At 40.9% G+C, this 21,063-nt stretch overlaps 1 protein-coding gene across 5 annotated transcripts in view; it reads right to left on the reverse strand.

The window, feature by feature from the left end:
- The window catches only part of Sox102f (transcription factor Sox102F), a 150,194-nt gene that overhangs the window by 37,996 nt on the left and 91,135 nt on the right, over positions 1 to 21,063 (reverse strand). Inside the window, exon 1 of one of the 5 annotated variants that reach the window (XM_070304697.1) lies at positions 14,381 to 15,441. The exons of 3 other annotated variants lie outside the window; for them this stretch is intronic. In XM_070304697.1, the coding sequence (XP_070160798.1) occupies positions 14,381 to 14,397 (17 nt within the window). In that variant the 5' untranslated portion in view covers positions 14,398 to 15,441. Of the gene's footprint in view, positions 1 to 11,356; positions 11,455 to 14,380; positions 15,442 to 21,063 lie in introns of those variants that run through there. One more of the 5 variants, XM_070304703.1, reaches the window with a different exon arrangement.

A 21,063-nucleotide genomic window follows, 5' to 3' on the forward strand; every position in this document is an offset into this window, starting at 1 on the left:
CATTTTTTTCCCTCCCCAAAAAATTGTATTTTAATTTTCAGATTTATAATACGATATTGTGTTCGTCAAGTATAAAAAAAAAAGTGTAAGTTTGTATTAACTTCTTTTATTTAAAACAATAGAGCATTTTATTCAACAACGCGATAATGACGTAGCTTATTAATGCGTTTGATCTATATTTTTGAAGTCCACGATTGATGTGCAGAGGTAAAGTGCATTACGTATATATGTCAGAGATAATGACTTTTAGACATAAACGACTTTTCAACCCAAGGAAACGCGCTTTATATGTCGCTTCGCGTTCAAAATCGTCTCGTGATGTAGATAATTACAGGGAGAGATTTATTACTCGGCGTTACGCGGACATTTGTTAGTCACAAAATGGAGAACGATTTACGGTGCTGAGAATGCCGCATGCATCTTCTCCGAACATAGGAGCAATATATCATAAAGTTTTGAAATATATAATGATACCGCGGCTGTCATCGGCTATCGCTTTAGGCGCTGCTATAACTGTATCGCGAGGATAAAGATAATATTTATGTGATGCGTTGTACGTAAAAAGATCTATATGATCCTCCCCCACAATGTGTCGATTTAATCGATCAATTAATCCAAGAGGTATATTAAATATAAATTGTATCAGTGAGTACGCGTATTAATTTGGTTTGCCGTTCAATCTCTAAGAATCAATTTAATGTTTTGAACAAGAATATATTTTTAACCATCGTATATAAAATATATAAAAAAGCATCAGGAAGTTTTTTAATGGAATTGTTTCGCTAGCTGAATCAATATAAGCTAATTTCTCTTTTCCGGAAATCTATTTATAACAAAGATAATATTTGTGGAAATAAAAGGATAATATTTGTATGAGATATGTTGTGCGTGTTGCGTAAAGACGTTTGAGGATCTACGCATAATTTCTTATTGCGTAACATGTGTATATATATATATATATATATATATATATATATATGTATACATCTTATTTCAAAAAAATATTAACAGTTTCTTATTAATATTGTTTGTAACTTATATCTATAATTATCTGTTTCAAATCACATTTTGTAAACCAAGAAAACATTTGTATATCGTAAAAAATTAATGTTATATGTAGATTAATACCTATAAATTATTCCTTGTCTTAAAAGAAAGTGTGCCCTTAATTCTTGCGAATTTAAGAAAGCCAGAATTATAATGCCGACGTCTCCTTCTCTGGTCGTGTTCGATATGCCCTATCACAGTCTATTATGCAAATCGCGCATACAAAAAATACCGAGCAAAACGGTCAGCACGCTGATAATAGGGAGGGCACGTATAACGCGGCGCGTATTACAATGCGTGCTACAATGTGTGCTACAATAATATCCATGCTGCGCGCGCGCCTTCGAGCGCATTTTTTGCGCCGCGCGAACTCGCGCGATACGTCCCGTGTCCCGTGCGCTGGGATTGTGTAAGCACGTGCGTTCCCGCTCGATGCACACGCACACGTGCACTCGCGCGAATCGCGAGTCGTCGGCGGATCGGGGCTCGGCGAGGACCACGTGCTGCGGTCTGCTATGAGCGAACGTGTATCTCCAATGCAGCGTGCTATACGTGACGAAGATAATAAGCGCGAGATCGGAGCACGATAAATCGCGATGCGCGACTTGATGAATTTTGACACCGCTCACTTCCCGTCTAGCCGGAAAAGAGAGACTATTAGTCGTTTTACGATTAGTCTATCGCGTACCGTATGATCCCGTAGATGCGATAAAGTCGAGATACGTCTAATTTCTCTTTTACACAGCATGTCGGTGACAATTTTGTAAAGAATATATTTATATTTATTCTTAGGAATACACAGATATATTGAATTATTTGCATTTATGAGCTGTTACGATAAAAAGAGACTAAAATTGTCAAAGTTTTATTTTCCGTCTTTCAAACAAATATTCAACGTTTTGGTAAAAAAATAATTTTATAATTGTAACACTTTTTAAGATACAAACTCTCTCTCTCTCTCTCTCTCTCTCTCTCTCTCTCTCTCTCTCTCTTATAGAGGCAAGAAAAAAAACAGGATACATACTCCTGAGGCTTTAACAATTTTTCTAAAAATGAACTTAAGATTTTGGCAAGGCTTACTAAAATAAGGTTGACACGTACTTAGCAAAGATATGTTTCGGTATAACTACGCGTGATAAATAGTAATCTCATAAGTCACGATTGTCAGTCGTGGCAATCAATCAGTGTATAACAAACGTTCAATCGGACGCGACGAAATCTCGCCGACAGAGTCCGTTGCTCTTTCTCTCTATACATTTCTCTCTCTTCCCCCCCCCCTCTCTCTCTCTCTCTCTCTCTCTCTCTCTCTCTCTCTCTCTTATAGAACATATACCGAGTTTATCGCGCTGCTTTTCTATTTCTATTGTCTACGTCTCGACATTATACGCGTCTACGTATACACGTATACACGTATACACGTACACGTACACGTATAAACGTCACGGTTCTTCGTTGTTGCCGTGCGAACCCTTACCGCGCTCTCGGTACGTGAAGTATTTCTGTCTCTAGACTTCCCGCCCGGCATAATTACTACGCGAAGCGCACAGATTCGCGACTATAGCCTCGGTTACTTGAGACAACCGAACAAAAAGCGCGCGTGCCTGCGGCACGTCCACGGAAGAAATATTTTTAACCGCCAGATGCCATCGTGTCCGGCCGACTGAAATCACAAACGAGGATAGCGAAAGATCATCAACGCCGGTGACAGTGCAGGAACGCGGTGGTGGTGATGGGTTCCCTTCCTGCGAATACTATAACGCGCGTTTCGAACGATCCACTAATTGTACGATGAAAAAAATAATTTCGTACGAAAGATAGAGTATATATACAATTAGAAAAAAATATCCATCCGAATTCGGGGAGCGAGATTACGTGACATCTTGAGATTTGTAATAAACATTCGGAAAAAGATTAGTCGAAAATATAGTTCAAAGTTCGTGTAACAAACACACAGGATCTCGTGTATTCAGCGATAACGGGTCGACAATGTGACCGTCGATATTAATAGGACGCAAATTCGTTATGGACAACGAGATAAATCGACAACGAGTCTTTCTCTCGCCGGACACTGTACGAGAACTTTGCGCGCACCCACGCAATATCTATTCATTCAGTTATTGATTCATTAAGTTCATATAAGATAAGTAATTACGCAAGCACATTTTTTCTCTTTCTCTCTTCTGTACGCGCGCCGCAGCGATTTCCCGCTGTATGCAAATCGTAATTATTATAAATCGTTGATAATTCTATCGTCGACAAGTCTTTTGAAATTAAGCTGCAATTAAATTCTAATACATCATACGTTCTACTATCGTGAAAAAATTGTTGATAGGGTCAGTGGATCGAAAACTTTGTTAAGCAGTGCGCAACATGATACTTCTTATCCACATAAATTCATATTTCACGTAAGAGAATTACATGATATTTTCTGTTTACAATAATAATATACATAATGTTATGCATTGCGAACGTACATAATATAAGGTAAAGAAAAAATATGTAAAAAACTCTATATAATGATATGATAACAGAACGTGATGTATTAGAATCTAATTGAAGCTTAATTTTAGAAGACTCGTCGGCGATTGAATTATCAACGATTTAGAAAAATTGTAACGTTATTAAATCACACATATGCGCCACGTAACATTACGTGTACGATTTAAATAACGCTGCAATTAATCTAATAGCATACTGCAAGTCGTAAAATTACGATATTCTAGGCATAATGTAAATTCACCGAAGAGTTCGACGCAATTATCTGCGCCTGTATGTCACATATTAGATCCGACTGCCACACTTTGCTTATCGAGAGAGAGAGGTCGAACATCTTAGTTATTACATTTACCCCACAGATAAAATATCATTGAAACCAATGTTATGACTATATTTAAAATTATATCTTTATATCATGACATATAAAATGTCCATACAAAAAACATACAAAAACAATTCAAACTGTCATATCTATAAGATATATATATTTTATTTATATTCTTTTAAAAAAAAATCATAATCTATACGCAAAAAAAAAGATGCTAAGTTTAAAATGCTAAATTAATTTAATTTATTACAGGCGTGTTTCGAGACAAAAAAATTGATGATTATTTTATGACTATTTTTCCGCGGATCCTGATCAATCGAATATCTTTACGCGAGCAACACGAACAGAGTCACACGCATAACGACACGCGTCCAAGCGGGTGACTCTGGTGTGAGCCGTGAGCGTGTGAGCCGACGCTAGACTTTCTATTATTAGTGGCATAATAGGAATCTGGTTTTTTTTTTAGGGATGCATCTGTTCGGGCTCAAGTAGCAAAGCAGGGGTGGCGTTTCAATGTCGGGGTGGGAAAGTTGACCCGATACTGCGAGCTACGACTTCCGTCAGCGCGCACGCAAATAGGGTGAGAACTATGTTTCGATTGGTCCACTGTGGAAAACAGCTGCGAGAAACAGAAGATATTATTGGAGAAAAATGGACATGACTCGAAGACATGTCAAATAAATTGTAGACAATTTATATAATTAAGAATTTTATAATTATATATAACCATAGTAATATGAAATTTATGATTAAATTTATAACGTATATAGTCTTGATCCTATAAAAAGTGTTATATCACATAAAAGAGTTTATTATATAATTTTAGATATATAGCTAAATATTAATAATAAATCATTAATAATTTTGAATCATTAATAACGTTTTCTTATCCTATTTGTTTACGATGCAATCAATTCAGCAATTATTTAACCGAACATCATAATTTGCGTATAAAAATTAAAATAAATTATTAGTGAAAGTATTTATCTATTATTCAACAGAAGCGAATGAAAGATTGCAAATTATAATTACGCATTGTGACATATAAAAACTTATTATCTTTCGCTTTTCATGAAAAGACGACCGAAAGCATAATTAAGTCCTTCAGTACTAATTATACGACAAAGAAAGCAAATGCGTACATTGACGATAAGAAACCATTAACGTACTCTTTATTTTCTTTTTTTCTCATTATCATTTTTATATATTTTTAGAAGCTGTCGTAAGAGAAATCAAACGCGAGAGGACACGACTCCACCATAGGGCGTGCAAATTTTTATCATTAAATATAATACTATCAGTGCGCGAATTTCGCGTATTGCATAAGCATTCATTTATCATGAATACATAGGCGGCAAGAGCAAATAAAATAAAAAAAAATTAAAAAATAAAATCAAAAATAAAACAGAAAAGGAATTAAAAAATACAGATCTCACACATATAATTAATCGATATTTTTCATAAACTATCGATTAATTATATATGTGAGATCTGTATTTTTTAATTCCTTTTCTGTTTTATTTTTGATTTTATTTTTTAATTCTTTTTATTTTATTTCACGTTAAAAGAAATGTCACCTCTAACATTATTAAAATTTAATAATACCTAAAGAGTAAAGCCCAAAGTAATTAAATATAAAACAAACAAATGTGCTGACAAAAAAGAGAGAGAGAGAGAGAGAGAGAGTTTTCAAAATCTAAATATCGATAGCTATTTCTATTTTCAACCCGCGATCTCGCGCGAGGAAATCTTGGACGTGGTAAGAGAAAGCGCCGATCGTTAGTATTCTTCATAGGACCACCGTGGGATACGCTCTACATAATGGAGTCCCGGTACCGACGTCTCTTCTTTTGATGCTACCTCTCGGCCGATCTCTTGTTTATGTATGAGCGGGCGCGGACCCCGCACAACCACCCGCGCGAGCAACGTAACGGCCCACCGTAACCCACCGGAGATAGCAGCTGTCCCAGAGAGTAAGCCTCCTCGCCCTCGCGCGTCCAATCCTCCCGTTCTTCTTTGCATCGTGACGCAAGGCAGAGGCCGTAAGCCGCGATTCTAGACCGAAACACATTCATAGGAACCGACAGCGCGAACGCCCGCCTCGTCGCGCATCGTGTCGCATCGGCTGTAAAAGCAATCTTCCATCGGTCTCTGCTTCTTCCTCTCTTCTTCTGCCTTCTAGAATACGTTATCAGCGGAACTAGGAGGGGTCAAGGAAGGCTGTCTCTTGGTCCCGTGGTTGTGCTAGCCCTTCGTTCTATTTCCGGCGCCTCTCTCTTCCGTTGCCGCCGTCGCCTCTCAACATCGCTTCTCTCGCCGCGAATCTTTTTCTCGTCGTTCGTCTCACGCAATGTGGGCTTTTATCTACGAGACTCGCAGCTTCCGCTCTCAAGTATGATAATATAAAATATAAAACTTTGCACTTGGGGAAAAATTAAGAAAATGGACTCTTGAAGAGAGTCCAAAATTCTCGTTTATACAAAAGATAATTATAACGATACGTTAAAAGAGAGGGGTATAAATAAAATTTATTTTTGATGTATTTATTTTTGGGGCATTTAAAATTTAGTATTTCAATATTCCAAATGTAGATTATCGAAGAAAAAGAAATTATTTCTATATTTTCTCATTAGAAAAAGCTCTTTCTCTAAAATACTTTTAGATAAATCCAAAAGTTTTATACAACGCTTCGGAGAAGTCAGGAAAGATACGCGGGAAAACTCATATCGCTGGACGAAGTTCGTTACGCATATATAATATATTAAAACAACAAATTAAAAAAAAATATATCTTATCGCATGGTGATTTAACGCAAATATCAAGAGAGCGATAAACATTCGCACAATACGTGAATCGTGCGCGTTTTCCTTCAACAAGTCCTTTAATTTCTTTATTATATCTTGTAATGTACAATATAAAAATTTTTGTGTCAATGTATTAGTCAAAATTACTACGCGTATATATTATTAGTAATTTAATAGTACATTGCTGTAAATTATCGACGGAAATTATTTTTTAATATATGAATAATGCAAAAGTTGAACTTTCAGCGATACATTCTATTCTTTCAATCCTGGCGATAAAATGCTGGCTATCGTATCGCGCCAAAGCAAATCAATGAACGAAAGTGAAGTCGGATTATTAATCCGCGGACACGCCGCATCGAGCCGTCGTAATTAATATCGTCGTAACTTGATTACGCGAGCGGCAACGGCGTACTTACTGAACTTGGGTCCCAGCGAGAAACAAGATCAAAAGAAACGAACGTTTAGTTTGCAAGATTCACCGCCGTTCGATCGAGACTTATATATGGTACATCAGAGAGAGGCTGTGCACGCCACGCCGATCAGCTGCTCGCATAGCTAGGTACTAGTGAAAAAACCACTTTTGACGCCTGCAGATAACGCGAAGTGAATCCGAGAAATAGAGGATACTAGCAAATAAGTTCGACCTTTTACCGTTGTGGCAGTCACTTTTTATATTTTTCTCTCATTTCCACGAGGCGTAACTTACTATCTTTCCTTATTATATATATATATGTTATGTATATATCTTATGGATTAACTATTGCGTAAAGAAATGACTTATACTCAACTTGCTTTCGCAACGTTGCGATAAGGAAATTTCCGGAGGCTCACAATTGCTTTTTGTGCAAATTTATTTTTGTATTTGATTATGTGTATGGATAATACTGAGAATTAAATTAAGATATGAAATGACTAAGTAATAATATATTTAATCTTACGATGTGTGTAATACAATAAATACTAGTTGCGATAATTTTTCATTTTCAAAATAACAATGATACATTCGTCATATTCTCTCTATCTAATATTAAAAAAAATTGATTTATAATTTTTACGATGTCATGATCGCTACAAACTCGTTAAAAATAAAATCCATATGGATTACGAGCGCATGATTGATCAAGAAAGAATTCGAAGAAGAGACGAATAAAAGAAAAAGAAAAAAAAGAGGGCAAAGAACAGAGAAAAAGAGAATAGGGCACGCTGAGATGAGGGGACGAGAGAGCCAGACGGGATAGAAATGGGGGAGGGTCTTCTGACCGAGTGTGGGTTTAAGGAGAAGTGGGGCCATGTGTTCAGTGTCAAGTTGCTTGGACCTTAGATCGCTTCCTCGATCCTCCTCCTTCGCGTTATAACGGCGTTCATTAGAGAGAGAATAGGGAACGCGTTACACGCGTTCCACGTGCACTCGTCGCGCGTATGCATGTATCGTCCCACGAAAGAAAGAAAGAGAAAGAGAGAGAGAGAGAGAGAGAGAGAGAGAGAGAGAAGAAACAGTAGGGAAGATAGATAAACGAGATTGAAGGAAAAAGGGTCTGACTGAAAGAAAGAAGGAAGGAGATAAAGCAAGACGAAAGGAATTTATTTGGCGCTCTCGGGGGAGACTACTAAAGTAGACAAAAGACGCAAATAGTCGTCTAGAGTTAAATAAGAACAGGACGGTGTTTATAAAACTAACGAAAAGCAGCGACATTTAGAAGATTTGTCTACGTTAACTGTGTATATATCTCTTTACTAAGTAGAATTGAAAGATGATTACTAAGAAAAAAAAAAATATATATATATGTATATTTTGCTTCTTTTTACAATAAAATAGTCTTGGAAAAAAATCTAATCTCTCTCCTCTCTTCCTACTTGATTATACAATTATAATTTAAAAAATTCACTGTTGAACCTTTTTATCTTGTATATTCGCTACGACCTATGTAGGATTAAAAATGAGATTTATAGGTATTCGAATGTAAATGAGTGCCGTAACGCATTTATCAGAATTTCGGTCGAAGGAGCGAGAAGGAGAAAGAGAGGGCCTGTAGACATCGCGCGAGAGCGCGCGTCGATGAGAACAAAGCGCGCAGCATCTGGAACGCGTTAAAGTTCTCCGCAACCGCCCCCACGCACCGACCGTCACGTACACTGGCACGCATGAGGAAAAGCACATTCTTTTGAGAGAGGAACACGAAGAAATGCTAAGGAGAAGGGAGTGTGAGGATTGCGAGGAGAGGAAGGCCAAGCGTAGAGAAAACGAGAGAAACTCGTGGGGTACGCGCGACGGCGCGCCACCCCGAAAACACATGGGTATCTCCATCGTGTGCGTTTTACGCGCTTGTATCTCTCTTGACGAAGCTCTCGCCATTCCCCGGATTCAAACGCGTACACGATCCCTATACATCGCGAACAAAGCGCAGACCTATGCGCGAAAGGCTGCACGCGCGATAGCGCGATGGTCCGAGTACATACTTCGGCTATCTGCCGCTATTCATCTGTCTTGATGAATCCCGGCCGCGCCGTGAATTCTTGTTGTTCTCGCGACGGGGTACGGGCATTGTGTGGTTTGCGAATAGCGGGATAGATCCCCGCCGATCCTCGAACTCGAGGACTCGGCTTTCTCGGGGTGAAAACCAATCTTGATGCAGTAATGAGATCTCTGTTCTTTTTTATTATATTTTTTCTTGCATATTTTTATATTCGTAATAAAACATGTTTATCAGAAAATGTCAATTTTACAATTTTGTCTCTCTCTCTCTCTCTCTCTCTCTCTCTCTCTCTCTCTCTCTCTCTCTCTCTCTCTTCATAGAAAAATATTCTTACGATAGTAAGAAGCAATCTCGATATTCTCCTTCATTATAATAGAATTATGGACAAAATTTCAACGAGTTTCTGGACTTTTTATTGCTCTCGCTAAACAAAGTTAATATTTAACTTATATATTTAATTATGTTTTATTCGCACTTAAAATAACACAACAAAAAAGAAGCGACACGGAAAACCTGCAATCAGAGGAATGGCCTGATATCCATAATCGATAACTTCTATAACTCACCTTTACTCTCTACCTGCCCGATCAACGGATAATATATTTTGCATTTCTGTTTGTCTCTTGTATGGACCGTGTTGTGCATTATTATACGTCACTGTCTAATTGTCACGGTAATTTTCTATTACAAAATGCTGTATCGCGACTAACAAATATAATCGCAAAACGCTAATAAATATAGACCGGCTCTAATAAAATTTACACTCATTTTTACTACGTTCCAAGGAAGACATGCGATCGTAACGACTGCAGGGTATGTGATTACATCTTTAGCTATTTGAATGCTTTTTTTTGCTTTAGCTTATTTAAAAAAGTTCACGTGTCATGTATTTGTGCGCTGTCCGACTTTGAAGAGGATCTTATCACTAACTATCGTAATGTTAGTATAACCAGACATTATTGTATCATTGTAACTAAAACAAGATAATTTATTATCGTCTATGCTAGCTTGTTTTACAATCTTTTTGTTGCCATAATCCTAAAGATTGGCACAAAATATCAATATATAGAAATATTTTGAAAAAAGAACCAGAAAACAATGTTGTGTATTAATATTTATAAATTTATATATATGCAATATAAATGACTCTCTGATAAAAAAAAGAATATACAAAATTATCAATGAAGAAAAATTTTAGTATGCTATTTTCGCATAAACTTGTTGAAAGTAATTGTACAAATGGAAATATCGCAGTATATAATATTATTATCGTTGATCAAATTCAAGATTAACATAATATTATGAGATCACATCCCATTGAAGAAATTTAGAGAGAGCTGTTAGGATCAAACATCCAACGCTTATCATTCACTGTTATCTATCAAATTTTATAACGAATTTACATATGTAGGAATTAAAAAAAGACTCGTAATATTTCTGTAAATGATTGTGTACGCGATTATGTCCGCGTTTGCGTTAATTAATAATTTATAATTACTGATCTAATTCATTGTATCTTGTTTCGCTATACGTTTTGTTATGGTTGTTTATCGATGATTAAAAATGCATTCCAACGTATTAAATAATGAACCGGGATTTTTCGAAACGTCACATAAAACTAAGATAGAGAATTCTTAGGCACGCGAAAGAATCCAAAAAAAAAAAAGCATTCCTATTTACTTTCATATTATCATTTTAATGACTTGTTGATGCCGACCATTAACTGACCTTAGCGGATATGCAATCACGCTGATGAGTAAAGATTTTCTTCTTCTAACGCGAATGCATTTCACATCCTGTCGTTTGTTAGATCGGTCAAAGTCAAGTACGATATCGTTTGCGATTATAAAAACACGCATTATATTAAAGCGATATAACTCATATATGTAGGTCCAATTATAATTTATATATATGTTTATAAATAAAAAATATTTTTGCCATCTCATTTATTTTAAGCCCCAAATTAACATTTCAGTTTTTTTATACAGCCTAATTTTGGGTGAAAAATATTACAAATAATGGAAAAATACATATATATATATATATATATATATACACCCGATATATTCCCGACAGTGTACGACTAGATAATTAGTCTGTTTGCACTTATAGATGAGATTTGAAACGATGCGCCGCAATTATCAGTTTTTATCAATATTATTTATATTGTTGGAAAGTTTTCGCGACACACGCCGGTTACTTACACTCTTATTCGATATAACGCTAGACGCGCGAATCAAGCTATCACTCCTTTTCGCTAATGAGTCGGAATGTCGGAACTTGACCGTCTCATGTTTTGACACTTTAGAATCGTGCTTTGTCTCGCACGCTAACGCGCAGTTTAATGACGCAATCAAAACGCGCAGTATGTCTCCATTGTCGACTTTATGTATGCGCACCCGAATTCATTTCGTAGCGAGCGGTGTCACGCGCAATTATAAGGCTGTCTGCATACGTGTACACGTATATCAGCCGAGATCGTGCCGGTGTTTCGAGTCGCAACACGCTAACACGTTAAGCAAGCGACTGGATTTATACTTAGAAAGCAATTGGTTTTAATAAAATTCCGCAGACAGATTACATTGCACGCATTGTTATACGAACGATATTTTTATGCGTGATGCGATATAATGCATGTTGTATTTATAGATGAGAGAGGAGGGATACGGAGAGATGTAACCTCGTTCAAAATAATTTATTATAACGAAAATATAACATAATATGTTATACGAGCCGCGCTGCATCTTTAGCTATACAAAGCGCTTTTATGCATGTTATATATTGTATCTTCGCTTTAATTATATCTCTTCAAAGACGCGGAATTCTATGAAGCCGATGAATGGATTTTAAGTTTAACAAGTACACAGTATTTTTAATGCTTCATTTACTTGAAGGGATATAGCCCATAATAGCTAAATTCTTTAGTAAAAATATATGCAATAATTAATATAATTTTTACTCTCTTATATAATCGTGTTAGAGAAGAAAAGAAAATTTCTTTAAACGTTCACGAGAAAAGATATTCGTGACGTTAATTTTGTTGGAAATCTCCCCAAAAATCTCACCGTTAAACATGAATTATATATTTTAATTTGCTCTCGCAATTTAGTCAGCTTTCGCTCGTTTTTTAGCGCTGTCGGTTAATTTAAATAGCGCTTCGGTAATCAAAGTAAAAAATCGATCACGTGTCCGGCAAATCATAATTTCGTCTGTAAAATCGCTCGTTTCCAAAACCAATGCGAAACGATCGCCGTGCTCCAGGGAAATTGGTGAAAAATAAAGCGGATACGCTCTTCGAGCGTCGAACATTCGCGCGTTAATTCGATAACGCCGTCTCTTGATTCCGTACCGTTCGGTGATACGCGCTCTTGTTACGCAAATGCGTGCATGTAGTCTTCAACGTGTCAATTCCGTGTCAGGCGTATCCTTCGGGAATCCGTATTTCTCGCGCTTATTATCACGATGCCTGAGGTAATTCGATATTTTTGCCACGTGAACGCGTACTCGGCAACCCGGCACGTAACTCGAGTCGTACTTGGAAGGATTATTTATGCTAGGAACATCGATTAAACGAGACATTGCGGAAGTATTTGCAAACGAAATCCCTAATTGCATTTGCTTTAGATAGCTGTTGATTGGCGAAACTTTCTGCTATTGAGATAAAAATTGCAAAATCATATTTCGTTTTAATGCTACGTAAGTAAGCAACTTTACCGTAATGAAGTAATAAGTGATAGAGCAATTACAAAGTTCATTTGAAATGTCTTATTGTATCATTCGGGTTTACCCGTAACTAGAAACAATTTTCATAAATATTATTGCAGATTAAGACGCCCTTCCCGACCACATCATCTTTCACGAAATCCACTTTGTACACACGCCTAATCGACAAAAATTTCTGGCTTATCGTTTTGTGACTAAAAGAGCTCATACCATATGCGCCGTGTGCTTTAATATTTAATTGATCGAGCTGGGCATCAAGTGGTCGCTCTTTTTCTCGCATCGTTCGCGCGAAGGAAGAAGGAATTTGTCGTCGGATTTCAAGAGGGGTCGTGTAGAGAGGGATATACCGCGATAGAGGGAAGCCTACGGAGAGAGTAGACGGAACCCCATAGAGAGAAGCATGACGCCGAGGGGAAAGAGGCAACGGGGAGGGTCACTGGGTCAGATGCGTAAAGAGCACGCTCCCTTCTCTCTCTTTCTCTCTCTCTCTCAACCCTCGTTCGTTACATCTCCTCTCCTCTCTTCGTCTCTTCTCTTTCTCTCTCTCTCTCGTCAACCTTCCGATTTGAACCGGCTCTCTTCTTCGCGCACCGAACACATGGCCCCGTGTGCGTACAGGCCTGCGACCCGGCCGCCTGAATACGACTCACACACGCACGCACGCACGCACGCATTCGCATAAGTCGACACACACGTTACGCGTACACTCTAATCGTCCTCGCGCTATCACGCCGGCGGTCGCGTATCGCGGGATACAATGTCGCGACGTGACTCCAATTACACGGCGAGAACTCTTTACGCGTGATCATTGCAGCTCGTGTAAGCGTAATTCCGTGCTTCGAGACGCGTCGGCGGCTGGCTCGGTCCTGACCGCGGATGCTGTGACCAACGAAGCCTTACGTTGTCGTATACCGATAGACACGCGTATCATTCGCTCATACCAGATCGTAATTCACGTTACACGAGCACGCACGCGTGCCGTTTCGCACGTTGCACGCGCCATCTAAGTCATCTCGGATCGGTATTAACAACGCCGGATTAAATTTATCGCAATATTCTCGTAATTTTTTGACATTTTTTTCAACACCTATATAATTCTAACAATATACATATATATATAAGTGTCATAGAAAAGTGTTTTAGATCGTATTGATGGATTGGATTAATTAAAATCGATTTGATTTTTATAGGTTATATAATTTTTACGAAAACACATTTTATCCTAATGTTACTCTATTAGAGATTTTTATAAATTATATGGGATCTTGTAACTTTGCAATCGTGCGTTCAAGAGAATATACATATATAAATTCCAAATACTTACATATAAAAAATAAAAAAATAAAAATATTAATTAAAATTAACTCTCTATCGAACAATTAGTCTCATGCCGCATGATTACGCGGAACATAATTTCGCCGCCGTTTCGCCGATCCCCGCATCGTGCATCAAGAGAAGCACGTGGTTCGATTCTACAGACACACACGCTAGCTCAGTTCACTCACCTGCCAAGCGTGCTCATATCATCCTGGCCGCGCGCTGGTAGCCTGGACTACCCCGTTGCCATCGACGGAACCACTTGTCACGTATCAAAAGAATGCACCTCAGCACAATGAGTAGAATCGCCACTGACAAAGTCAATTCAAAGAGATCGACAGCTAACGCGACGATCGGATCCGTTCTCTCGGAACCAACCGGTTTCTCTCAACACTCGGTAATTCACAACAAGCGGGCTCGATAACTCCAACACTCGCACGCGAACGGACACGATCGCACGACCAAAAGCGCGTTCACCAAGACAAGTTGCACCGATTCCTTCACGTTACTTCGTAACCCGGCTCGTCGTCGGTACCGGTCGCGCACTTCAACACCAATCACGGACAGACGATGCACGCGCGCGGACGAGCAAGCGAGCGGAAATATCCGGTCGCCGAATCGCACGGAGAACGAATGTAACGGGTAGCTTGATGACGATAACGGCGCGATGCTCCGCTTCGCGTATCACTACCGCGAGCTACGAGGCGCTCTGCAACACGACGGAGAGGCTTCAGCGGCCTCGCGGTGCGTCAGCCGATCCGTATCAGTGGGGGCGAGATAGAGGCGCACGGAGGCTGCTCCGGCATAACGTGCGGCGAAACGGGGGAGCGGGAGCGGAGAGGTCAGCGCGAGAGAAAGAGAGATACGGAGCGAGAGGGAGCGAGGTAACGCGAGAGGGCGGTGGGGAAACCTCCCCCTTCCCCTTCGAAGAGAACGGCGAGCATACAATGGAAATAATCACCGCGTGTCTCGGAGCGTCGGCTGACTGACTGAAGCCCCCGAGGACCGACCGGGATGAGATTCGGAAGGCGCTGCCTGGTGGCGGCGGCAGCGGCAGCGGCTGGCGCTTCGGCGCCCGCGCGCCGCACCACTTTCGCGCCCCGCTTCTGTTCTCTTGCGTCCTGCTCGCACCCTTTCTCGTTCCCTATCGTTCCGACGCAGTCCCTCTCTCTTTTGCCGTTGTTACCGGTACGCTCCGTCCTCCCTCTGTTCCATCAGGCGACCGCTATCGACCCTCTCCTTCCCTCCTCTTGTTTCCTATCGCTCTTGTTCTCGTTCTCCCGCTCTCTGTTCTCCCTCCCCTTTAGCCGTTCTCCCGTCACCTCTTCATCTCACCGTCGTTGCGGAGGCGCCTCATCTCGTTTGTACGCGGCGGCGAATCCCGCTACGCATACCACGCCTCTTTTTGAGCCTAGTCGCCGCCTCCTTTCTCCCGACACCCACGCCGAGATGTGCTTTGCCCGCCACTGCCGCCAGTAAGTACCACCACCACTGTCGCCGCTGCCTCCACTACAGAGCCACCACCGCCGCCGACTCCCAACGTTGTCCTTGCCGACGTCCTCGTCCTCGTCGTCTTTGTTAACACCGCCGACAAGATCGTTCGGCTGTGTGCGCGCGGTTGGTAGAATCTATCGTGTATCTGCCCCCGGCCTCTTTCATCCATCCTAAGGCGCTGCCGACTCGTAGTTGGGGGTAGTGGCGGCACCGTGGATGGCCAGCTATGCGCGTTATGGTAGCTGCGCTTATTCCCCCTTTTTATCCCCCCAATTACCCCTACAGGGATATCTCATCGCTCAATGGGGACAAGCGGGTAGAGAACGAGATCAACGCGTCACGTGGCGCACAAGAATGCGGTACATCGTCGCGATATCGGAGCGAAACGTAGCACACCGTTTCAATGGATGCACCCTATCGCGAAAGATCCGCGAAATTGCACCGATCTGTCGGTATTGCCATGTAATAACAACGTTCATCTCGAAACGACGTTTACGGTCAAATGCAAACAGCGTTTGTGTGTCTTAAACATACGCGACACTTTAATTGTTTTCATGTATTTCGCATTTGCGATGTTTTTTTGTTCAATTATTTTGTATAATTAATAGATAGAAAAAAAATGATGCGTCAATTCGATAACATGTTAATTTGAATTTTAGAGCTCGTGGTTGAAATATTTATTGATTTAATTAATGTTTCTCTATATGCGTATTAAATTAGATCGAGGAACAGAAATTCATATTTATTAAATCTCTCGATTGGGTGTGATTTCTTCGTTAGATCGTAGATTGATGTTTTTTTCCCCAATTAAGGTGCGGTTCGGCTTGAATTTGCGTCAGACATGATTATCCTGCGTCACAATTTCTTTTTTCTACGACAAGATACATAAATAGCGGACTATACGTTCCAAGTGTAACTTATAAGTATATAGTTTTTAACTTAAAATATAATCAACATTCATTCTCGATTTTCAAAAAAAAAACTGCTATAATTAAAGCTATACTATATTGTGGTTCAACTAATCCTCTCCTCTTTCTTCGATCAAATTCATGACTTTGAATTTTATGTATTCGATAATATTGTTATCAATTGGCTAATGCAGAGAGTTAATCGTATCACTTTAAAAGGATTAAAAAATCGACATTCAACCAAATCATGATGCGGAAATCATCGAATGGTGAAATCGCTTTCGACCGACAATGTCAGTCTCAAGTGGTTCGCTGCGCGCATTGTGTATTGTTTGGCTCGGAGGCGGCGGTACAACCCTCTGCCGGCATGCTCGCTTACAGCTCGGGGACGGATTCGTGGAGGTGGTGAGAATCGACCAATGGGGCGCGAGGCACACCCGCGCAGATCACAATGCTCATTGTTGTCGTCGGTCTGTCCGCCCACATCTTCCACCACGGGTTTGCCGATCGTCCCTGCGTTCTCTCGCCCAGGTAGAAATTCTCGAGTCGGGCCTCAAATCGGGAAGAGACGAACGCATTTTATCGCCATTATGCTTTGCCGTTGCGTAACGAGTGCGAATACGAGCGTTGTATGTAAATCTTATTACTTCAGTTGCGCTTAAATCGGCAAATTCTCTTATCGCGTTGCAAATCGAAGAATAACTTGAGAATTTAACAAGATGCAGCTTGCAAAAATTGCATTTTTTAGTTTGATAGAATCTTGGATTCTTTATCACCCGCCGATGTCATACGTGTCAATATACGCATGTATGCATTGTCGCATTCCTTGTAACTTTCAACTGTTTTCCGCAGAGAGAAACGTATGAGAGACTGACGCGTTGGGTCGTATCTCTTTCATGTTTTCCTACTCCCATCCTTCCACTCTCTTTTTTCGTATTCTCAATGTCCCAGCGCGCACCCTTAACTAGAGCCTCTTACCATCCCCCGAGCGTACTTTGCCGGGGCCACCGCGTAATTCGTCCATCCGTTGCGCCTCGTCTGACCCTTTCCGCGTTACACCGCAAATCGATGTTCTTTTCCTCTCAATTAAGATCGATTGCGGTTCAGCGTCAATTTGTGCTGTTTTCGCAATTATTCTGCATGATCGTTTCCTCTTCGCGACAGGATGGAAAAATGAATAACGTACCGTTTCGAATTAGAATAAGACCGCAGTTTTTTTTTTTCCACATTACACGCATAATCAACATAACACTCTACTTCGTTTTACGTAAGTTCATAAAATTTCTTTTTGCTTTCGCTATATTAAATTTTTGAATAAAAATTTTAAATGGCGTGCGCGATGCGAATTCTCCAATTTTCGATATAATTGAGAAAAATGATTTGCGCTAAAAAATAATAAGAGAGAGATACATCTTCTCGGTGAAAGAATCAATATACAATAGAAATTAGTGAGGAATGTAATTGCCATTTTTCGCGCCTAAGCTTATCTTAAGAAGATACTTCAAGAAATTATATGTAACGCGACACATAACTTTTATAATCTCAAACTTTAGAAACATGTGTGTTGCGATGTTTTATTCGTCAAAATGATATTAGGATAATAAAATATTGTGCGTTGTTGGATTACACGGGGTGCAAGACGTTTTTATCTCATGTTCGGGCCGAGATCAGAATCCGCACATTTTCCGCTGCGGGCGGGCGCGGTTAGTTTAGCGCAGAAACGCGAGATGCACCATCGTTGCACGGGAGCGGTATTAACGCGGTGGCACGCGGGATACTATGCTATTCCGGTACCCAGTCGCGGGTGCGGGAGCCGACAAGAACAATGAGTGTTGTACGCGTTCCGCGTATTGCTCGTGCATCCTCTTGCAGAATATGCCAGGCACTATAGTGGATATGGAAGAGAGAGGAAGAGAGATAGAGAGAAGCGATTGGAATCACGAGGGAGAGACAGAGAGAGAGGGGAAGAAGAAAGAGAAACGAGATTTATGCGAGGCGGCGGCGTCGGTGGCGTCGCAACGTTTTGCTCGCGATGCTGGACGTCGCCGTCGTAGTCGTAATCGTCGTCGTAGTTGACGACGACCACGACGACCACGACGACCACGACGACAACGAAGAAGAAGTGCGGGTGAGAGAATCTGCGTGTAGGATGAGGAAGAGGATAGGAGGGAACGGACGCGCGAGGCCGAAGTAGAGAAAAAGGAAAAAGACGACAAGGATGACAACGCAGCCGTGGCAAGCGGCTTGTGAATGAACATTGGCTTGCGAGCGGCGTTTCCGGCCGCTCTCTATCTCTCCGTCTCTCTTTCTTTCTCGCAATTTCTCTCATTTTGCCACGTTCTCTCGCCCACCCTGCCCCTCGTACAGTAGCTTCACTCCGATCGCTCCTCTATCTATTCGCGTCCTTCTCTTCTCATGAATGAGAGTCATCGAGTAGCGATCTTGCGACAGAGAAAGAGAGATAGACGTAGAGCGTGTCGAGCGAAGTGGACGAAGAAGGACGAAGGAATGACAGAGAAGCGAGCGGGAGGCTGGACGGACCGTTAGCCTTAAGCCAAACGGTCGCAACGGGGTCTGGGACGAATTTAGATCAGGAACTGAGAGAACGGAGGGAACGGAGCTGCTTACTCCCCCCTGCTCCATATGAGTGTCCTTTTTTTTACTTCCTTCGTTCCTTTATTCCTCTCTTCCTCCCCGCTTTGTTGCTCCCATTATTAATATATCGCCGTCTCCGTGCCTGACCGCACGCTCTTCTGCGCATCGTCGCTGTTTCTTCTTCTTCTTCATGGCCCTCTTCTTCTTCTTCTTCTTCTTCTTTCTCGAGCGTCACTGCCGCCCGCTCATCCGGCGACGAACACCGTACCGATTATAAATAGTAACCTTTGTCGGACGCTTTTCTTTATACTTCCATCTTCTCATCGCCTCCGCATCTCCATTTGGCGGTGGTGCCTTGAAAGTTTTGTGCGAATAACTCGCTTATACAAATGAGAGTTTTTCAATTTTTCAATTTATCCTCTTAATTCACATTTGTATATTAAAATAAGAAGTAAACAATAGAAATTAGAATAATAATAGATATTTATAGACAATCTCCCATTTAAAGCTTGCCGAGAACAATGAAGGAAGCTCATCCATAGTTTTCGGTTTTTCCACTTGCTCATACGTCAGATTTGCTTGACGTTTAATATTTTATCACACCTGAGTTCTCCTCGACAGTATTAAGTTGTCTGTTAATTTTCTAAACTCTTGACTTAAACTATTCACACTTACATTGCCGTAAGCTAGGATAAAGTAATAATCGTTGCGTGGGATGAGATATTCTGAATATAATGGGCCGAGAAGCTTCGAAAAAACATGACGTTGACAGCTGCCTGCAGCTACTTCAAGACGCAGTATTATACCCCGGAATAAACTTACTTTTGTAATTTCTACTGTATTAAATTAATCACCGCGTAATACCTAATTGAATAATATTTCCGAAATATCGTACTTGAGACTATTTTCATAAAACGTATTAGATTACGAGGTACTTAGATCGGATGGGATAATCGAATTATGAATCAATTCAATAGACGCGTTTGTACGCATCGCATCACACCGCATCGTTGCATCGAAGAGACTTTAGCGTGAGAAGATAAGATGCGGAGTGCGATGTGGAGGAAGGAGGCACGAAGAGTGGGGAGGCTGGCTGAAAATGACCACACAGTTGAAGAGCCGGGCGCGTGCCCGCGCGCGAGTGACCGCGTGCGTACACACGCGCCGACACTCGTCTCGCGCCGCGCCGGCGCGTTATCCCGGGCTTCCTCTCGCGAGAGACGAGAGAGAAGACGCGGATCTCTCGCCTCGCGCGAATGCGAGAGCGCGGCGTGGCGAAATAATGCTGACCGTTAAACACGCGTGTGTGTATAAATAGAGCGTGCACGCGTGCGCGTTCGTGACGTGACAGGTGTCCGGTCCAGAGAATAATTAAAATTCGCGTATGCGCGGTCGCGCCCGTAATAGGCGACCGCGCTGGTTGCACGCGGCGAACCAACGATCAGCGGCGGGTTTTCCGTGACATTATGTGCTCTCGTCCAAGACGTACGCGCACGTGCGTAGGCGTGAATTACGACGCGGCGCGGCTAACGAACAACAACGGAGACCGCGCTGGCATTGTCGCCGTGCTTTGCGACGCAGGGACACCGTACAATGATCGATCGGTTCGCGGTCCTCGATTGTGAAACGTACTCTAATCCCCTTTTATTGTAGGGATGACTATTGTAAGAAGCGATTTCGAAATAGGTTCTCTTATGCGTAAATGTAACTGTATGGCTTGTGTGAGAGTGTGGCAAAATCTGATCCTGATATTCGATTTAGCAAGCAAGATAGATATTTATTTCATGATTATTATTATGATTAATAAGTCAGTAAATTTAATATCAATATACATATATATGTGTGTGTGTACGTGTAATATTATACACTCTCTT

Source organism: Polyergus mexicanus, unplaced genomic scaffold (genome assembly GCF_030449975.1).
Source record: "Polyergus mexicanus isolate NDT 795.1 unplaced genomic scaffold, iyPolMexi1.0 SCAF_12, whole genome shotgun sequence".
NCBI lineage: Eukaryota > Metazoa > Arthropoda > Insecta > Hymenoptera > Formicidae > Polyergus > Polyergus mexicanus.